The following is a 19,013-nucleotide window of genomic DNA, read 5'->3' as shown; positions in this document are numbered from 1 at the left end:
TAAATGATGAAAAACAAATCTATTTTTGTAACTCATCATCGAACATCTTTTAACAAAAAAAAAATGGTATTGTATAGCCATATATGCAGAGACAGATCATTGAAATGAAACCCTCAATGCCATTGAGATAAATGATGAAAAACAAATCTATTTCTGTAAATCATCATTGAACATCTTTCTACAACAACAAAAATGCTACCGTATAAATATATATACAGAGATAGATCATTGAAATGAAACCCTCAATGCCATTGAGATAAATGATGAAAAACAAATCTATTTCTGTAACTCATCATTGAACATCTTTCAACAAAAAAAAATGGTACCGCATAGCCATATATGCAGAGACAGATCATTGAAATGAAACCCTCAATGCCATTGAGATAAATGATGAAAAACAAATCTATTTATGTAACTCATCATTGAACATCTTTCAACAAAAAAAAATGGTACCGCATAGCCATATATGCAGAGACAGATCATTGAAATGAAACCCCCAATGCCATTGAGATAAATGATGAAAAACAAATCTATTTATGTAACTCATCATTGAACATCTTTCAACAACAACAAAAAATGCTACCGTATAAATATATATACAGAGACAGATCATTCAAATGAAACCCTCAATGTCATTGAGATAAATGATGAAAAACAAATCTATTTTTGTAACTCATCATTGAACATCTTGCAACAACAAAAAAAATGCTACTGTATAAATATATATACAGAGACAGATCATTGAAATGAAACCCTCAATGCCATTGAGATAAATGATGAAAAACATATCTATTTCTGTAAATCATCATTGAACATCTTTCAACAAAAAATAAATGTTGCCGTATAAATATATATACATAGATAGATCATTGAAATGAAACCCTCAATGCCATTAAGAGAAATGATGAAAAACAAATCTATTTCTGTAACTCATCATTGAACATCTTTGAACAAAATAAAATGGTATTGTGTCTCTATTTATGTATGCATGATAATATAGACAATAACCATATAGCCAGAGAACTCAAAAAAGCCATTCAGGAGTTCAGTATGTAACCGTGATGTGTGTGTGTGTGTGTGTGTGTATAGACACACACAAACATAGGTACAAAACTTGAAACATTATATAACAAGGAGAGAAACTACAAACACGAGATGCATGAGTGGAAGATGTAACTGTGATGTGATTAAAAAGTGGATATTGTTGATATAGTATGAAGATGTAGATTCATTTCTCAAATGAGTAAATGGTTGAATGATGTTGTTGTATTTCTCATATGAAATTTATTGGAAGTACTACATGGTATGCTTGATAATATTATTTACAGTGAGTATATTAACAAATTGAAGGCAGAGCAAACAATGAAATCAAACAATTATAAATAATAATCATTTTTTTTTCGCATTCACTGTAATGATTTTGGCATTATTAACAGAGAGACACCATTTAACAACGCACCCATGAAATGAAATGATAAATAATGAAAGTGTTTCAAAGAAAACAAAAAGATATTCAGTTGTTTTGTCATTCTCTGTGATGATTTTGACATTATTAAACATTCTTTGTGAGGATTTTGGCATTATTAAATTGTAAGAGAGCATTGAAATGAAATTGTAAACCACATACAAAGAAATCATCAATAGACAAAGCATAATGCAACTAGGAAGGAGGTAAACTATCATTGGACATCCAATATGGCTGTTAATATTATTTACAGTGACTATATTGAAAGAAATGTTGGTTTATTGAAAACAGTATAATTTGAATTGAAAGATTTGTAGCATTTAACGTTCATTGAATAGAGGGAATTTATTTAATTTGTGTGTACCAACTTGAATGTGCGCCCTCGAGTAAGGAATGTGCAAAGGGTATTTGTAGAGCTCAGGAATATGCAATGAATTTGATTGTAGTGAAAGTGACACAAAAATTCTGTCTTATAATATAATTCGAATGTGCAATGCATTCGATTGTGGTAGCTAGCTATTTTCAAATTTGAATTTTTGTGGGAAACAGTTGGTCATGTCATATGAAATATGCAGTTCTCCATTGCTTCGAATTGTTCAATTTTCTTCCCTACTTTGAATGAAACTTGGTTTTTTAAATTGGATTTTATACAAATTCTTGGATATTGGGGAGCCTTACACTAGTTGTTGCAAATGTAGGTACCAAATGCAGATCTATTTAATGCATGAAACTATGAAATGATATTTGGAAGAATGTACACTTGAGTGTCTAAGAAGTTTACAATTGATTGTTTTTATGTCATGTAATGCACCAATAGCTGAGCATATGCAATTGTAATTGGAGTACATTTGTACTCTTAAACCACTTTTTAAGTTTTAAAAAAAATAAAAATGTTTATTATTTGTGCAAGATATTTTGTATTAAAATAAGAAATGTACCATAGTTGTTATTTTTTTTACTTTTTGATTTTCAACTATTAATTCATTTGTGCACATATATTGATGTTAAAATAAATATTTACTGATTGATTTTTTTTTATTTATATAGTGACAATTTTTTTTTAATGTTTTGCAGGGTCTTCATGGTATTAAGGTGACGGTTATTTCAGCTGTGGAAAAGGTTTAAATATAGCCACAAACCATGTTTCCCTCCATTTGTTAGATTTGCAGAAGCAAATCATGCGGCAGGTTTACAGGAACAACAGTAGATAGTTTATTTCTCAAAATCCTTCGGTCTAGGGCTTTAGGTTTCAATTTTAATCTTTCATCGGCATTACTTGTGCTCTAACCATGGCGGGCACAGGATTTGGATTCGGCACAGGAGCAGGAAGTTCTTCAACGCCTTCCTTGTTTGGAGCATTTTCATCTTCGTCTTCGTCTCCGGCTTCAACATCGTTTCCTGGTTTCGGCTTTGGCAGCGCCTCGGCCTTTAAACCAGCGGCGTCTTCGCTCTCCTTTGGGTTTGGTACTACGGCAGCCTCTTCGGCTGCGGCACCAACATCTCTGTTTGGCGCAACTGCAGCATCAACACCTCTCTTCGGCGCCACTGCGGCATCAACACCCCTCTCTTCGGCGCCACTGCGGCTGCGGCATCAACACCCCTTTTCGGCGCTCCTGCGGTATCAACACCTCTCTTCGGCGCCACTGCGGCTGCGACACCAACACCTCCTTTCGGCGCCACTACGGCTTCAGCGCCTACATCTCTCTTCGGTGCCACTGCCTCTGCACCCTCGGCTCTCTTTGGTGCTGGAACTGCTTCTTCAGCTGCGGCCTCTACATCTCTTTTTGGCACAGGAGCCTTTACTTCGGCCGCTGCTGCGCCTACGTCTCATTCTGGTGGTGTATCAGCCTCCTCTTCGGCTGCTGCACCTGCATCACTTTTCGGTGCTACTTCTACTTCTGCCGCGGCGCCTACATCTCTCTTTGGCGGTGCAACAACTACTAATGTTTCAGCACCTACATCTATCTTCGGTGCTGCAGGCTCTTCTTCAGCAGCTGCGCCTACAAATCTCTCTGGGGCTTCTTCAGGTGCAGCATCATCTAACCTCTTCGGAGCGTCAGCAGCAGCATCCTCCTCTGCCGCACCGTCTTCTATCTTTGGTGCCCCAACAACATCGTCTCTTTTCGGTGCCCCAGCAGCATCCTCTTCTGCTGCTGCACCATCATCACTCTTCGGTGTGACTAGCTCATCATCGTCGGGGTTTTCTTTCTCCGGGGCAGCTGCAGGGAAAGAAAATCCTGCTGTGAAGGCTACACCAAGTTCCAATTTGTTCGGCACCCCTTCACCATTCTCTTTTGCAACTCCGGCATCTTCTTCAGCTTCAACGCCTACTGCAACGTTGGGAGGCTCCTCAGCATTATCTTTTTCAACACCAGCACAATCTTCTACACCGGCTATGTCTTTCAGCACCCCGGCCACGGCATTTTCTACACCGGCCATGTCTTTCAACACTCCGGCAGGGAATCCTAGTCCGGCTTTTGCTACTCCTGGCACTTCACTTTCTTTTGGAACCCCAGCGACTCAGTCTTCCTCTGCATCTCAACCGTCATTTGGGTTTGGCAGTGTTGCTTCGTCTTCTTCAACCACCATTACAACTACAACTGCAACTTCTTTATTTGGTGAATCGAGTACATCAGCACAGACCACTGCTTCTGCTACTGCAGCCGTTCCATCATTTGGGAAGTCATCTTCGTCAGGGCCAGCTTCCACTACCAATTCCGCTGCATTTCCCGGTTTAGCCTTATCGTCTTCAGAGGCATCTAAAACAACAGCTGCACCTTCGATATTTGGTAAGTCTCTTTCTTGAGGTTACTGTATTATGATGTGTCATTGCTGTTTGGTGAATATTTGGTCAGGTTATGGCGAGCGTTGAAGGCTTCTTTGTTTTTGAAACGATTGCAAAGGTTATGAGCTGCCTTGAAGTGGTCTTTCGTTAGCTTTTAAAATACTGGGCAGGGTTATGGGCAGCCTTTGAAAGTTCTACGGTATCATATCACATTTTTTTAAGACTAAACCAGTCGCTCGTGAATGAACTTGATAATAACTACACCACAATCATATCTGTTAACAATCACAGAAATCAAATATCATTTTGTGCGAACAGAATTCTCTAGCATGCAGGGTTTTGGAAAAATGTAGGTTTGTTGGGTACCAAGTTTCTGAGCGTTTGACAAGCTCACTATCTCTGTGTCACCAATTAGGGTTAAAATTCAAATTAACTCACCCAATTCTAATGTTTCTGGTTGAGAATAAACTTTACTAATGGCAATAACGAAGAGAAATATTTTGCTAGGCCGAAGGCTTCAAATGATTGTGTACTACAGACCTTTTCATCAATGTGATAACTATGACATGCTAAAATAGAATGATGAAATATTTTACTAGGTTGGAAAGTTTAGAAAACTATATTCTGGAGACCTCTGCATGTATGTATTGAACAAGGTTGAAGGGAAGATCTGCCGAAGGTAGTAACTGTGACACATGCTATAATGTTTAGGGAAATATTGCTTGGCACGCATCTTTAGTGGATTGTATTCTACAGTGCATGAATGTGTTGAATATATTAACTAAGTCACAGGATACGGCAATTTTCATGGATGAGGTTTGAATTTAATCGAATTTCAAACTTCTATAAAAAAAATAGAATTTAATCGAATTTCCTCTATAAAGCAGTGTTATCTGCCTCTAAACACAACTCAGCTGGTCGTGAGTATTCTTTGTATATGCTTTGTATCTATTGGGTCATGGGTGTCTGCAACTGCTGGGTCGCCCTCGGATTTTCTCCAACAAGGGTCGCTATTCTGATAATTTATTAGAAGTATACATATTTTTAAAAATAAACAAAATTATAAAAGGCGAATTTTATCCGATTTTTTTTTCGAATTTTTCCCTTGTCGTATTTCATCCGATTTTTTTTTCGAATTTTTCCCTTGTTGAATTTCATCCGAATTTCATGGCCGTCGAATTCGAACCTTGTGACTTAGAATATATACAAGGAAAAACTGACTGAAGTTAATAACCATGGCATGCACTGTATTAGCTCAGGGAAATATATTTGAAGCTCTAACTGTGACATGCTATAATAGCTTGTGGAATTATTTCGCTACATTGGAAATTATAGAAAATTATATTCTGGAAACCTCTGCATATATGTATTGAAGTTGAAGGGAAGATCTGTGAAAGGCAGTAACTGTGGCACATGTTGTAATGTGATGGGAAATATCACTGGGCATGGAGCGTTGGTGGATTGTAATATACAGGCCTGTGCATGTATGTGTTGAATGAGATTCAAGAAAAAGCTGACTGTAGGTAATAATCATGTTATACACTGTATTACCTCAGGGAAATATATTGGAAGCTCTAAAACTTCAAAGAACAAGGGAAGATCTGTGAAAGGTAGTAACTGTGGCATATGCTGTAATGTTAAGGGGAATATCGCTGGGCATGGAGCATTAGTGCCTTTTATTCTATAGGCCTGTGCATGGATGTGTTAAATTAGATTCAAGAAAAAACTGACTGTAGGTGATAACCATGACATATACTGTATTAGCTCAGGGAAATATATTGTAAGCTCTAAAACTTTAAAGAACTGTATGCTAGATACCTTTACATGGATTTTTTGAGCTGTTTCCAAGGCAGGATGAGCCAAATCTTAAACGCGATAACCATGCCATATGCCTTAATACTCAGACTTAAGCCATGGACGATGACAAAAGTTTTGTCAAGTGCAGGTTATTGTATGGACTGCCTTAACTGCTTTCTCCTTCAGTGTGGGGGCCACTATCCTCCTGATGGCCCTCTCCGTGGTCTCAAAGTCAGTCGAGGTACAAACCACTGTGTAAATAAACTTCTCCACGAGAGCAGCATTATGGCTATGTGATCCCTCTAGCGTCTGCCGCCCCAGTATCCTTCTAATTGCTTCCTCCTCCACATCGCCAGTGATAACAAAAATATCCCGGAGTTGCTCTCCTACTGGGGCACCACATTTGCAGTCACAGCTCTCCATATGAACAAACTCTGTTTTCTCCATTGTGCCCTACGCATGTTCTGTTCCACTCTTGGTTAAATAGAGCATATAATTTTATTGCTTTTAACTAAGCTACAAATTCTTCAAAAAACACAATCATTGATGACATGGGAGTAATAATTGGAATGCAAAAATTGTGATCAATGTATTCTTAAAAGTTGTGACCAGATTTTCATATACAAGTTTAGATGTTGGCAATGCACTTACTCTTTATTTGAGTGACTTAATTGCAATTTTTTGTTCAGTCTAACTTTGGTGGTTTATATTAGTGTAATTGCACATTGAAAACCAATACACATCAATAGTTGTCATCATTGTTTGGGAGGGTTTGGTTTTTAGGGGAGGCTTGCACATTTGGCTTAGGTATGTTCCAGGCCTAGGTTAAACCTGGGTTAGACTTGGACCAAGATCATACCATAACCTAGATTAGTCTAGGTTCATCTAGGTTTCTTGGCAAGCAAACCTAATTTCAGAGATTAATTTTTTTAGTATACTTGGGTAAGGAACCTAGAAGCCAAAAAAAAGACGATTGAAGCTTTTGGATAATTGGTAACCATTGGGTCACTAGATCCATCTATTTTTCAATTGTATTCGACAAAATCCATAAAAAGCTTTCATCAACAATTGACAAAAACAATAATTCCATTCCATTTGATTATTTTCCACCTACTTGTTCTAAACTACACATTTGAAATCAGTGGCATTCCAAAAAAAGAGAACCAAAATACCCATAAACAGTTCATTTTAGTCATATCATTGATATATAGTGTATATATGGAGCTGCCCACACACCACTCACAAAACTTGAGAGAGCATTAATAGTCCCAACAAAAATATTAACAGACAATGACCATCCCATACAATTCAAACCAAAAATATTGCCACACTTCTACCATGCGAGTGTTAAAACTCCAATAAAAAATCCACATATTAGACAAACCCACCTTTACATTATTTATTAATTGGTAGTATTGAAAAGGAGTGGGAGGGTGTAGTATGCTGCTCTGTTGTTCTTTTTAATTAAAAATGCTATGTTGTTTTCTTTTTTTGTGATCTTTTAGACTAGACAGAAGGTGCAGAAGGGGTTTGTTTTGTTGATGAATCGGCATAAAACAATAATAAATTGCAGCAAATTTAAATCCTGAAACAAATTAGTTATCATGCAATATGATAGCAGAAAATTCCAGATTTAGGTGCTGATCAAAATAACGGTTTTTTCTCCAATACAACAGCAATCCAGATTGTTAAATACCCCTACATATTCAAATCAAACATCCTCAGAAAAAGTTGATGACTTGTACCCACTGCTGCAATGAAATCAGACCTGTAAATTCCCAATTCTGCACAGCACACCTTTAACTCTGAGTGCCAATTGCCCAATGAAATGATGGAAGGATGTTGGCAGCTGTAACTGCCACAAATAGGTCTGATCTAACCCCTTTTAATCTGTCCAAACCGCTTCAACAAATCTTCAACAACCCTGTTACTGAAAGATTCAAATATTCTGATAAGCCCACGTGTTGCCTGTATGGAAAGCACCTCAGGTCTCCCAGACTGTATCTTTCAACATCGTAGAAGATGTCATTAGCAACGGATTTCTTCCTCACCAACCCAAAAGAAAGCCTCCAGAGAAGCTCCAAACAAATTCCAAACATGAAAACTTGAATGAATGAACAGAGGCTCCAATTTGCCTTCAAAAAGGGCACCACCTTCAGCCTAATTCCCACGCCCACAATGAAGGAAAAACCTTTTTATTTTTAATTTATCAAAAAGCTTATATCTCCCCAGGTTGGACACCATGATAGGCTTCCCTCTTTTTATTTATTAAAAAACCCTCATGACTCCCTATGTTGGACTCCAACCTGAGCCTTATTTTTAATTTATTATTAAAAACACCTTACGACTCTCTAGCCTGGAACTCACTCCTAGGAGTCCCCCTTTTTAAAACAACTTTATGTTGATGGGAACCTCAAATGACTAAATTTTATAATATTTGAATAACATAAGTGAAATATTTTAATTTTCACTTAAGACCTTATGTTATTTAAAAATAAAGTTCCAGACCATATAAAATATAGAATTACGTCTTGTTGTGACCTTTTTCACACATCGCCCCATTGCAAATGGGGACCCTCCTTGCTTTTGCTTTTTAGGGTTTTGTTAGAGTCTCGCAACCTTCCCGATGCCCAATTTTGTCAGTTTTGAAAGGTCCAAGTTTTGGAAGTCATAAGTCAGTCTATGCAAGCCATGGTCAGAACAGAGTCTAGACATCGTCGATGTGCCTAGAAAGTCCGAAGAACGAATATTACAATTGATTTGGATCAATTTGGACAACTTTCTATTTTTGGAAAGTTTTGCTTTTTTGCTTTTTCCTATTTTTTAGGAAGTTTCATTTTTGGCACTCTAAGCATGATACTTGAAATGGCTATTTTTAGAAAGTTTTTCCCATTTTTTAGGGATGCTTGCTTTTTCTATTTTTGGAAAGGGATCTAGGGTTTGCACTGTTGGCTTTGAGTTACATTGAAAATGATCAAGAATTCCTCTCAAAATTCAAGTTTTGTCCCAGAAAGCTAAGTTCCTAGATTTTAGGGTTCCACGTGAATTTGGTGGATAAATGGAGTATGAATTTCAAATTTCAAGAAGATTCGAGTTGAAATGCATAATTTATGGATATTTCAAATCTAGTTATCCTAGGGATCAACTCTCTCCAAGTCCGCCCAGCAAGGATGCTCACATGGTCAAGGGTCTTTTGAAGTCCGCCCTCATGATGTAAGAAAGTGGAAGACATCTCATCAAGTCCGCCCTCAATGGTGCATACATTCTTCCAAGTCCGCCTACCCATGGTGCACAACTTTGATGAACTCCGCCATGTGGTAAGGGCAAAGACATGACGAAGTCCGCCTTTAAGAAGATTGAACATGGTGCAAAAGATTGATTAAGTCCACCTAGAGGTTAAGAACATGGCAAGTAAGAGGTGCACAAGTTCCATGAAGTCCGCTTGCCTATGGTGCACAAGTTCTGTTGAAGTCCGCTCACATGTGAAATACATTTCAAGAGGTGCAAAGGTTTGATAAAGTCCGCCTGGCAATAGTAGACGGTTTTGAAGAGAAGTGAAAGACTCTTGCCAAGTCCGCCATGTAGATGGATTAGAGGCTCTTCCAAGTCCGCCCTCATTGCTTGATAAAATGGAAAACATTTCATGAAGTCTGCCCAAGCTGGAAAAGAATAAGGGAAATCTATGACAAAGTTCACTTTGTGTTGAAAATCTGATCAACAAGCAAGGAAAATATTTTACCAACTCCACCATGGTGAAGGAAAGAAAGTTTCAAAATTTGAGCCAAGGGAAAGAAGAAAGTTTTAGAAAGTTTCAAAATTTGGAAGAAGAAAGAAAGATGGAGTTCGATTCATGAACTTAAACTGAAAATAGAAACTTTCTTAAGGAACTAAACTCAAACTAGAAACAAAATCAGAACTTTCCCAAAGTGATTGAGTTCAATTGAAATCAAAATAGAAACTTTCTTAAGAGACTAAACTCAACAAAGAAACAAGAAATGTCTAAGTTTGATGAATGGAAGAAAAATAGAAACAAATCTAGTTCGAATTTGGAAGGATTGATTGGGTTTCTAATTGCAAAGTTCGAACTCTTTAAGAATGAATCATTCATTCATTTCTCTCATTCAAGCAGTTTGAATTTGGAGAGCAAGACACTTGAAGAAAGATTATTTCAGGTTTTCTAAAGCATTTTCAGAGCCTCAAGAACAGTTCGAAAATTTTTCCAAGGCATTGAGGAGAAGACAAACAAGGGTTTTCATCTATTTCTCAAGGTGACGGGTATTTTGGTTTGTTTCCTTACCTTTTGATGAAGATTCAAGGCATCTTTGGTGATATTCAATCTACTTTCCAAAATTTTGGAGGATATTTTCAGGGACTTAGTGTGACTTTCACATGTTATCCAAAATTCGAATCTGATTGAGAGTGCAAGAAAACAGGTAGATGATTTCCTTACTCAGTTTGTCCAGGCATATGATAGGACAACAGGGCTCGTGTTTAGAATCCAGTATTTGGAGGGAGTTTGGGAAGAATTCCGGCCTATTCAAGAGAAGACTATTCCATGCCTCAGAGCTTTGAAGAAGATTCCTAAGTCCACATTGATCAGTGAGAGCATTGTGCACAGCGGATACAGATACGATTTCCATAGCTGGTATTGTTCATTGGCCGTGAAGAAATCAACTTATGAGAACGCCCAGTTGAGTTGTATGGAGATGAAAGGATTGATTCAGGACATTCAGATGAAGATCCTCGCCTCAATTGAGGAGTTATTGGGTGTTGATGTTAGTGATGCTAGTGGTTTACACTTAACCGAATTAAGAGGCAAGATGAATCTTATGTATTTTTGTTAGTTGGACTCTTTGAAGAAGAGTCAGATAGATGATTTGGTCTCTTTGTTGATTCATGTTCAAAGTTCGCAGAAGCTCACGCCAGATTGGGAGAACACTTTGGACGCTTGCTCGGATTCACTAGACGTGATTGATTTGCAGCAAGATACCTTGCCTAGTATTTCCATGGAGGAGTTAGATTTTGTATTGGCTAGATTCTTGGAGTATGTTAGGATAGAGAGAGATGCAGGGAGGAATCTTCCAAAAGATTCCTTATTTGATGACTAGGTATCTTTTTATTGGGCCATATGTTGGTGGTGCCATTTTTTATGTAAACCCTAATTAGGGCAATTCTAGGGTTTTGTTGGCATGATCTTTGCCGTCGATCCTGTATCAATCTTGGCCATCCATTTTTGTAAAAGACTATATATACCTCCTTGTCTCTCATTTGTAAGAGAGTTTTTGTAGAATTGTTGGTATAAGCTGCAACTATTTGAATCTAAATCATTGTTCAATTGTTGGTGATTTTGCTCTTCAAATGTTGTCTTTGCATTCATGGTTCTCAATTCCTCCAAGTTAGATTAGAATTTATTTTCATGTTTGTTAGGTTTAGTGAAAGATTTGTTGAATATATTTGTGTGGAATCCTTAATCCATACCACTAGCCTCTTGCCACTGGTAATTCGCCTTGTGTGGTTAACTGGAAATTTGAGTAAGCTTAACTTCAACTATTATGCATCCCTTGACAAAAATTAACTTGGATGGTGTCAACGTTTGATGGTGATAGTGTGAAAATCTCTGAGTATACCTTAGATGATTGCACTAAGCTTGTGTCAATACTTGTTTGTGAGACCTTGCCTAGTTTGATTCCACTAAACTTGTTCATCATTTCCTACATTCCTAGGCCTAGAATAGATCTCTTGAACCCTATTCCTTTTGCCTATTTTTTAGTAAGAATTAAATCTAGAACTACATTGCTAAATCCTAAGTTTTTAGCGTACCTATTTCGCATATTTCATGATCGAAGAAAATAATCCTAACATTTGTGTAAGTCCCCAAGTGAACACAACAATTCACATCGACCATTGAGTTACCCACTCATCAAGACTTGACATGTAGAAACCTTGGAATCATTTTAGTTGATCTTACCCTTAGCATCTGAGGTGATTTTGTTCAAGAGAGGGTAAATTACTTTGGTATTTTATTCTGAAATGTTATGTGCATAAAACACACATCAACATGGTACTACTTCCAAACTGCTATCGCCACTGATCTTGCTGTAAAAGCTTGTTACAAAGATTGGGAAATTTCAAATGGATGTTAGTGGAAGTGATATTCAGCGTTTCAATGAAATGCTCATAAGATTTGGGCAAACTCTTCAGAGTGATGACGACCATGCCCTCTTCCTCCATTGTGCGACCAATCGCCTCAAGTTGGTCACGAATGTCCTTGATCTTTGTCAAGTGATCCTGTAGAGGTGTTTTCTCGTCCATCATAATCGAAAAGAGCACGTTCGTCAAAAAGAATGCTCGGCTCTTGTCAGAGGTTTCATGGAGACTCTTCAAATGATCCCATATCTCCTTCGCAGTTTTTTCGGATGATACCTGAGGTAGCTGCTCATGTGTGACAAAGAGTTTGATGAGCATGACTGCTTCCTGGTTGTGCTCATCCCATTTGTCCTAATCTTTTTCGACAGTAGTTGGATGTGAAGAAGTGCCTAGAACAACTGCATCAAGACATTGGTACTAGGTGTTGTAGTTGTGGCCGTTGAATGTTTGGCTACTTTCGAGCATAATGTTTGGTAGAGATGCCATCACATACCTCGAGGTCGAACCAGCGAAGGCACAAATTCCAATGAATGAAAACCAACGGATGCAGAGGGTTTTTTAAAAATTCTACAAGTTGGAGTCAAAGGGAGAAATTGAAACTCTAGCACAGTTTTCGAGGCAAACTTTTTTTTGGAAGATCCAAAAAAATCTGAAAGCAACTTAGAAGAGATCTCGAAAAACCCACCAAGAATTTGCAATCAAAAGAAATTTCGCCTTGAAATAGAGGGTCAAAACCCTAGGCGAAGTTGCAAAAACCTTGATTTTTTTTTTTGGGAAACCCTAGGTGCTGCCCAAAAACCCTAGCCGTGGACAAAGAACCCAAAAATTCTTTGAGTGGCTGTTGGAAAATACAAATGGTTGAAAATAAACCCTAGCCAGCAGCTGGAATTGAAAAAAATCTGTAGAAGGTTGTGGAATAAACATGATAAAAATCGTGAGCAGATGCACAACACAAGCAACCAAATCCTTGTGCGTCAGAAACACACAGAAATCGTGGGCAAAAACGCGAAGAAAAACCTATGAAATCGCAGAAAACTCGCGGGGTTAAAAGAACTTTGTTGCCGTCGCGACGCCGAAAAAACACAGTCAAAAATTGCGACATCGGCAAAAAACACAGAAAATAATGTCGTGCGGGCTTCAAAGTGCAAAAGACGTGCGCGAAAAATAAAAATCGCGTTGGGAAATAAATTGCGAAATGCAGATCGCGACACAAGCATAGGCGACAAAAAATCGCGAAATACGTTGTGGTTTTCTGGGTCAAGGGTTGCAGGTTTAAAAACGTCGCGATTTTTTGGAGTTCGTTGGTTGCAGGTTTAAAACGGTCAGGAAAACCCTCGCACGGGAGCCAAGCACAAAAAATCCTTAGATGGGTTTGTGAAAAAGTGCGAAAATATTTCATTGAACAGAATTTTCGAAAAATTTCCTTACCCAAGCTCTGATACCATGTTCAAGAAAGAACTGGTAAAATACTTAATTACATTAGCAAAAAAAAGGATTACAATAGAAGGGATTACAAATTACTGTAGATATTAATGAAACCAAATACCTCTTACAACTTGGTACTGTAGACATCTAATATGCCAGCTAACTAATTACATATTGACCATTAACAGTAAAGAAATACTATTCTAACATCTAAAGTGTTCAAGGCTTCTTAGTGATAAAGTTGCATGCCCATTTGACTTTTGAGTGATTCCCTTGTAAGTGGCTTCTAGTTAGGTTTAAGGGAGTTATGAAAAAGTTGTTATACTTAAAATAAATGACTCCTGAAGGCTTTCTGCAATTGTTTATTATATATTAAAAAATGTGTGGCTACTGATAAAGAACAGGTTTGAAATTTTCATCATATGGTTTGGGTTCAGTTTCAGTTGTTTTTTCCTTAGCAACAGTATTCATCTCTTGCACCATATATTTGTGATGAAGAAATGAGTTTGACAACTAATTCTTCAAATGTTTCATTTAACACAAATGAGAAAGTGATCAAGGGTTAATTTGTTTTATTGATTAAAATATCAAATGTTATAGATAAAACTGGAATTCCTGTAAGATATGGTCGATAGCACATGATGTTGACATTACATTTTTTGTCGATGGGCCAATCATGTTAAAACTTTTGTATGCAGTTTTGGAACTGAGATAATTTGGCATATGCCAAACATTTTAGGCTAGAGTCTTCTGATCCAATTATCAGAAATTTTAGGGAATGCACTAATCTCTCTTTTATGTATCAGCATTTTTTCCACATCTGGTATACACTGTATACACTTAATTAATGTGACTTTTGGCACAAACTTTTACTTTTTGCATTGATGGAATTACTTCAAATGCTCATAACTTTTTCTTAATGTTTATTTTTAATCTGCATCTTTTTAGGTTCTACATCTTCTTCGGCATTAACTTCATCTGCATCAAGTGCAGCACCAGTCAGTTTTACCATATCTACTTCATCCAGTTCAGCTCAAGCATCATCTGCTAATGCTGCTGGGACAACTAGCAGGTAGATACTAATTTTTGATGCAGATTTTATACAGTGCTCTGATGATAATTTGTTTAAAATGAAGCATCTCTTTATTTTTTTTGACATATTGCCTTGGAAATAGATTGCTTTTCTAATATTGCCTTGGAAATAGATTGGTTTTCTATATTAAATTATTAATTACAGAATTCCAAATCGTTTTTTACAGAAGTACAACGACAACAATAACTCCAACAGTTCGGACGCCTCAAATGCCATCTGAAATAACAGGGAAAACAATAGAGGAGGTGAAATCACTTTATTTATCTTCCCATAGAGATTAGTGCATGCTTTTCACACACTATTTTCTGGCTTATAGGAGAGAATAAATATTGTATTTGTTATATCCTTGTTGAATTTGTTTTAATGTGTTGTGAATTTCTTAATGCTTTTTTTAAGAGAATTGATTATATCTAATCAAAGATAACTATATCTCAGCAGTGATTACATTAACCAGAAAGTGTGCTTTTTGTTGATATATAATATATATAGGAATTTACGTTCTCTAGTTTGAAAATGTGTGTGGTGATGTTGAGTTCTGTTGTGACCAATTCACACATCGCCCCATTAGAATGGTGACCCCCTCTTCTGTTTTTGGTTTTGCTTTCTCTTTGCTTTTAGGATTTTGAGTGAGTGAGTGGCCTGTCTGAGCTAGCTGGATTAGGGCTAAACCTTGGAAGCTCATTTTAGGGTTTCATTCAAGTTAAGTCTAACCAAGTTTTGGAATTGTTAGTCTACCTGAAGGTTCAAGATTGTCAAAATGAAGCATGCCTTTCAGGAGAGTCAAATTGGTTAGGTCAAGGATAGGATAGGTCTCAGGTCAGGTCTAGATTGAAGGAAGGTTTTTTTGGGTAAGGTCCTATTTGTTTCCGAGTCTGAGTCAGCTAAGCATGATCAGTGAAGAAAGGGAGTTGATTTGGTTAAATGGAGAGTGAAATGAATCAAGGGCCTGAAAATGTGAAATTACGCCCTGACCCTTCTAGAGGGTCCAAGGCGAAATTCTTTGTAGACTGGATTTCCTTCACAATTTTGACTAAGTTTTGACATGTTCGAGGATGGATTTATGTGTTCTTGCCTAAGGATGAATTTGACCAATTTTGGAGAGCCAGATGATGCCTGAAATAGGATTTTCGCTCCTGACCCTTCCAGAGGGTCCAGGGCGAATTTCATTCTAAACACAATTTCTTGCCTTGAGTAAACTTGCAATCCGGTTCCTGGCCTTGAAAATGATCTGACCTTGTCTTGTGAAATGGTTTGAAACTTAAAAATTGAGCAATTTAGCCTGGAATTATGAGTTTTGCTCCTGACCCTTCCAGAGGGTCCAGGGCAAAAATTTTAGTTGAGCTTGTTTTGTCACTAACTTTGGCTAAATTGTGATGTGCAGGGCATCTTGGAGGAAAGATTGGACGTCACTTGATACGTTTGAAGATTTGGAAGCATGTAGAATGATGAATTTTGGACAAGGAAGGCAAATTCGCTCTTGACCCTTCTAGAGGGTCCTGAGCGAAATTTTGAATATCTCTTATATTGCAATAAAAAAGGTCAAGTTTTGGGCATGAGTGAAACAAGGACAACTCCCTTTACCCTCCTGAGAAAGCTTTAACTTGAAAGGATGAAGGATCTCACCTAAAACCTAAATTTCGCTTCTGACCCTTCCAAAGGGTCCAGGGCGAAAATCTTAGTAGAGGACATCTTTTGCTCAGTTTGGGCAAATTGGAGTATCAAAGACATGATGAAAGATGGAAAGAACATGATGAAACCCCTAGGCACATTTGGAGATGAAAGAATGAAGGAGTTTTGCCTAGGAAAGGCAATTTCGCTCCTGACCCTTCCAGAGGGTCCAGAGCGAAATTCTTTGTAAACACTTTTTTTAGCCTTCCTTGGACATAAACTTTATTCCTAGGATGGTGAAATATGAAATCCCACTTAGCAAAGAAGTTTTCAAAGTGAAAAGTGAGAGATTGGGTCAAAATTGCAAAATTCGCTCCTGACCTTCCCAAGAGGTCCAGAGCGAAATTCTTAAAAACACTTTTTCTTGCTAGATCAAAACGATTTTTGTGGTTGGAGTGGATGTAAGGAAGTATGTTTTGTCCTTTGAAGATAATTTGGATAGTCAAGAAGATGCAACCAAGCCTAGAATGGGAAAATCTCTCCTGACCCTTCCAGAGGGTCCAGGGCGAAAATCAAAAAACCCATCTTTTCTTCTAAAGTTTGAGCGAAGTTGAGCCTAGGCATGGGTTTAAAACGATGTTTGGATTGCCTTGAAGTGAGGAGAGTTTGTTGAAAGTGAAAGTTTTGAAGCCAAGGAGGAAATTCGCTCCTGACCCTTCCAAAGGGTCCAGAGCGAATTTTCCAAGTCCTCCCCTTTTCTTGCAAATTCAAGACAAAATCTTGCTATTCATGACTTAGGTGGGAGAAGGACATGATGTTTCATGCCTTAGAAGTGATTTGAAGCTAAAGGAATGAAGGAATGTGCCTAAAAACTCAAAGTTCGTTCCTGACCCTTCTAGAGGGCCCAGGGCGAAAATCATAAAATCAACCTATTCCTTTTGAGTTTTTGCTAAGACAAGGATGCACTAAGGTAGAAATAACCTTCAAGACCATGGATGAGTAATTGTTTGCTTCAAAACTTGATGATTCTAGGCCAAAGAGGAAAAATCGCTCTTGACCCTTCTAGAGGGCTCAAGGCGAAAATTTGAAAAACCCCTATTGTACCTTGCAGAAACAAGACAAACTTGGGTGGAATGAATAAGGAAGAATATTGCCTAGCGATGAGTGAAGGATTCAACGAAAGATGATGAAGGAAATAGCCTAAGGAGGAAAAATTCGCTCCTGACCCTTCCAGAGGGCCTAGGGCGAAATCCACATTTTCACCTAAATTCCTCATGCGAAATACCAAAATTTGAAATGCAAGACTTTGATTAGGTATGAATTCACCCTCCAGGAGATTTTGAAGTCAAGGTATGAAACATTCAGGACTAAATTGAGAAAATTGCTCCTGACCCTCCCAGAGGGTCCAGGGCGAAATCATTAGCAAATTTCATTAGGCCTTGATCAAACGTTGATATTCTCCAGTTTGTACTAAATCACCAAATTTGTTAAATTCAAAACATTTGGGAGGATTAAAATAAATTCGCATTAATTAAAGGCATTTTTAATTTAATAAATTAATTTTTAGGCCTTGAAATAATTTAAAAATTCACCTTGGGGGCACTAAAATTAATTTTTTAAAATTAAAAAATATAAAATGAGCACTCAAAATCATTGTTATGCCTTTATAGGCAAGTCGGCCACCTTTTCAAGGAGTTTTTATTTATTTTTACCCCTTATTTGCCAAGTCGGCCTTGAAGGGATTAAGGTGAGCGCCCTATAAAAAGGGGGAGTGTTGCTTCAAATTTCAAATCATTCATTCATTCCTTCTAGGTGCGATTCTAAGGAGCAGATTGAGGAGCAAAATCCAGTAGATTGGAGGTTAAATTTCCAGAATTTGTTGAGTGTTGAAGGATAATTTCCAGATCTTGAAAAGCTAGTGGAGGGTGAAGCTCTTTTGAAGGTTAATTAAGACATAATTCATCCAAGAGGGCCAGCAATTCAATCCTTATCCAGCAAAGTCTGATCTTCTTTCTTCATTTTTTCCAAGGTTGATAGTTAAGCTTTCAAAGAAGGAGGTATGAAGAATTAAATTTTGAAGTTTATATTCAAGACTTGTTTTGATCTCATAGCAATCCTTTGAAAATTCATAATTTTTGAGTTGTCATGTCATTTTCAAGTCTTGTGCAATCTGATTTTCATTCATAATTTGAAAATTCATAATTCTTGAGTTGTCATGTCATTTTCAAATTAATGTTTTTGAACTATTCCCTTAGAAGGTCTTAATTTCTACGCTTTAAGGTATGATGCTTAAAGACTAATTTTGAAATTTTTGTAGGCATCAAATGGCGACCCCCAAAGCCGGAGGATCTACTAGTCGGCAGGCTCTCATTAAGGAAGATCAGAGGGGTGATGAGTTGGAGACCAGGATCGTGACCAGGAGACACCAACTTAGGAAACTTCAATGTGAAGAAGTTTCGAGAGGTCCCCCTACATTGGCAAGCCATCACCTATTGCAAGGAAGATAATCGAGAGTGGCATCATCAAGGCGGCAGGTTTCCCTCCCGCAGTCAAGTGTCATGAGCTGATGATCGAGTGTGCCCGCCACTATGACTCACAATCAAGGACGATCGTAACCAAAGACGGGAACATCTTCGCTTACCTTCCAGAGGAAGCTATAAGCGAAGCTCTTCATCTTCCAAACCATAAAGATA

General features: G+C 37.6%; 1 protein-coding gene across 1 annotated transcript in view; it reads left to right on the top strand.

Annotated features, from left to right (window-relative positions):
* Positions 1-2,754: 2,754 nt before the first annotated feature.
* LOC131050037 (uncharacterized) overlaps positions 2,755-19,013 on the top strand; it is a 33,823-nt gene continuing 17,564 nt past the window's right edge. Inside the window, exons 1-4 of the mRNA XM_059218727.1 lie at positions 2,755-2,794; positions 2,896-4,254; positions 14,568-14,691; positions 14,879-14,957. Coding sequence (XP_059074710.1) covers positions 2,755-2,794; positions 2,896-4,254; positions 14,568-14,691; positions 14,879-14,957 — 1,602 coding nt within the window. The remainder of the gene's footprint in view (positions 2,795-2,895; positions 4,255-14,567; positions 14,692-14,878; positions 14,958-19,013) is intronic.

This window comes from Cryptomeria japonica, chromosome 4 (assembly GCF_030272615.1).
Source record: "Cryptomeria japonica chromosome 4, Sugi_1.0, whole genome shotgun sequence".
Taxonomy (NCBI): Eukaryota; Viridiplantae; Streptophyta; class Pinopsida; order Cupressales; family Cupressaceae; genus Cryptomeria; species Cryptomeria japonica.
Note: the sequence above shows the minus strand (reverse complement) of the source record. Positions and strands in the feature narration are given on the sequence as shown.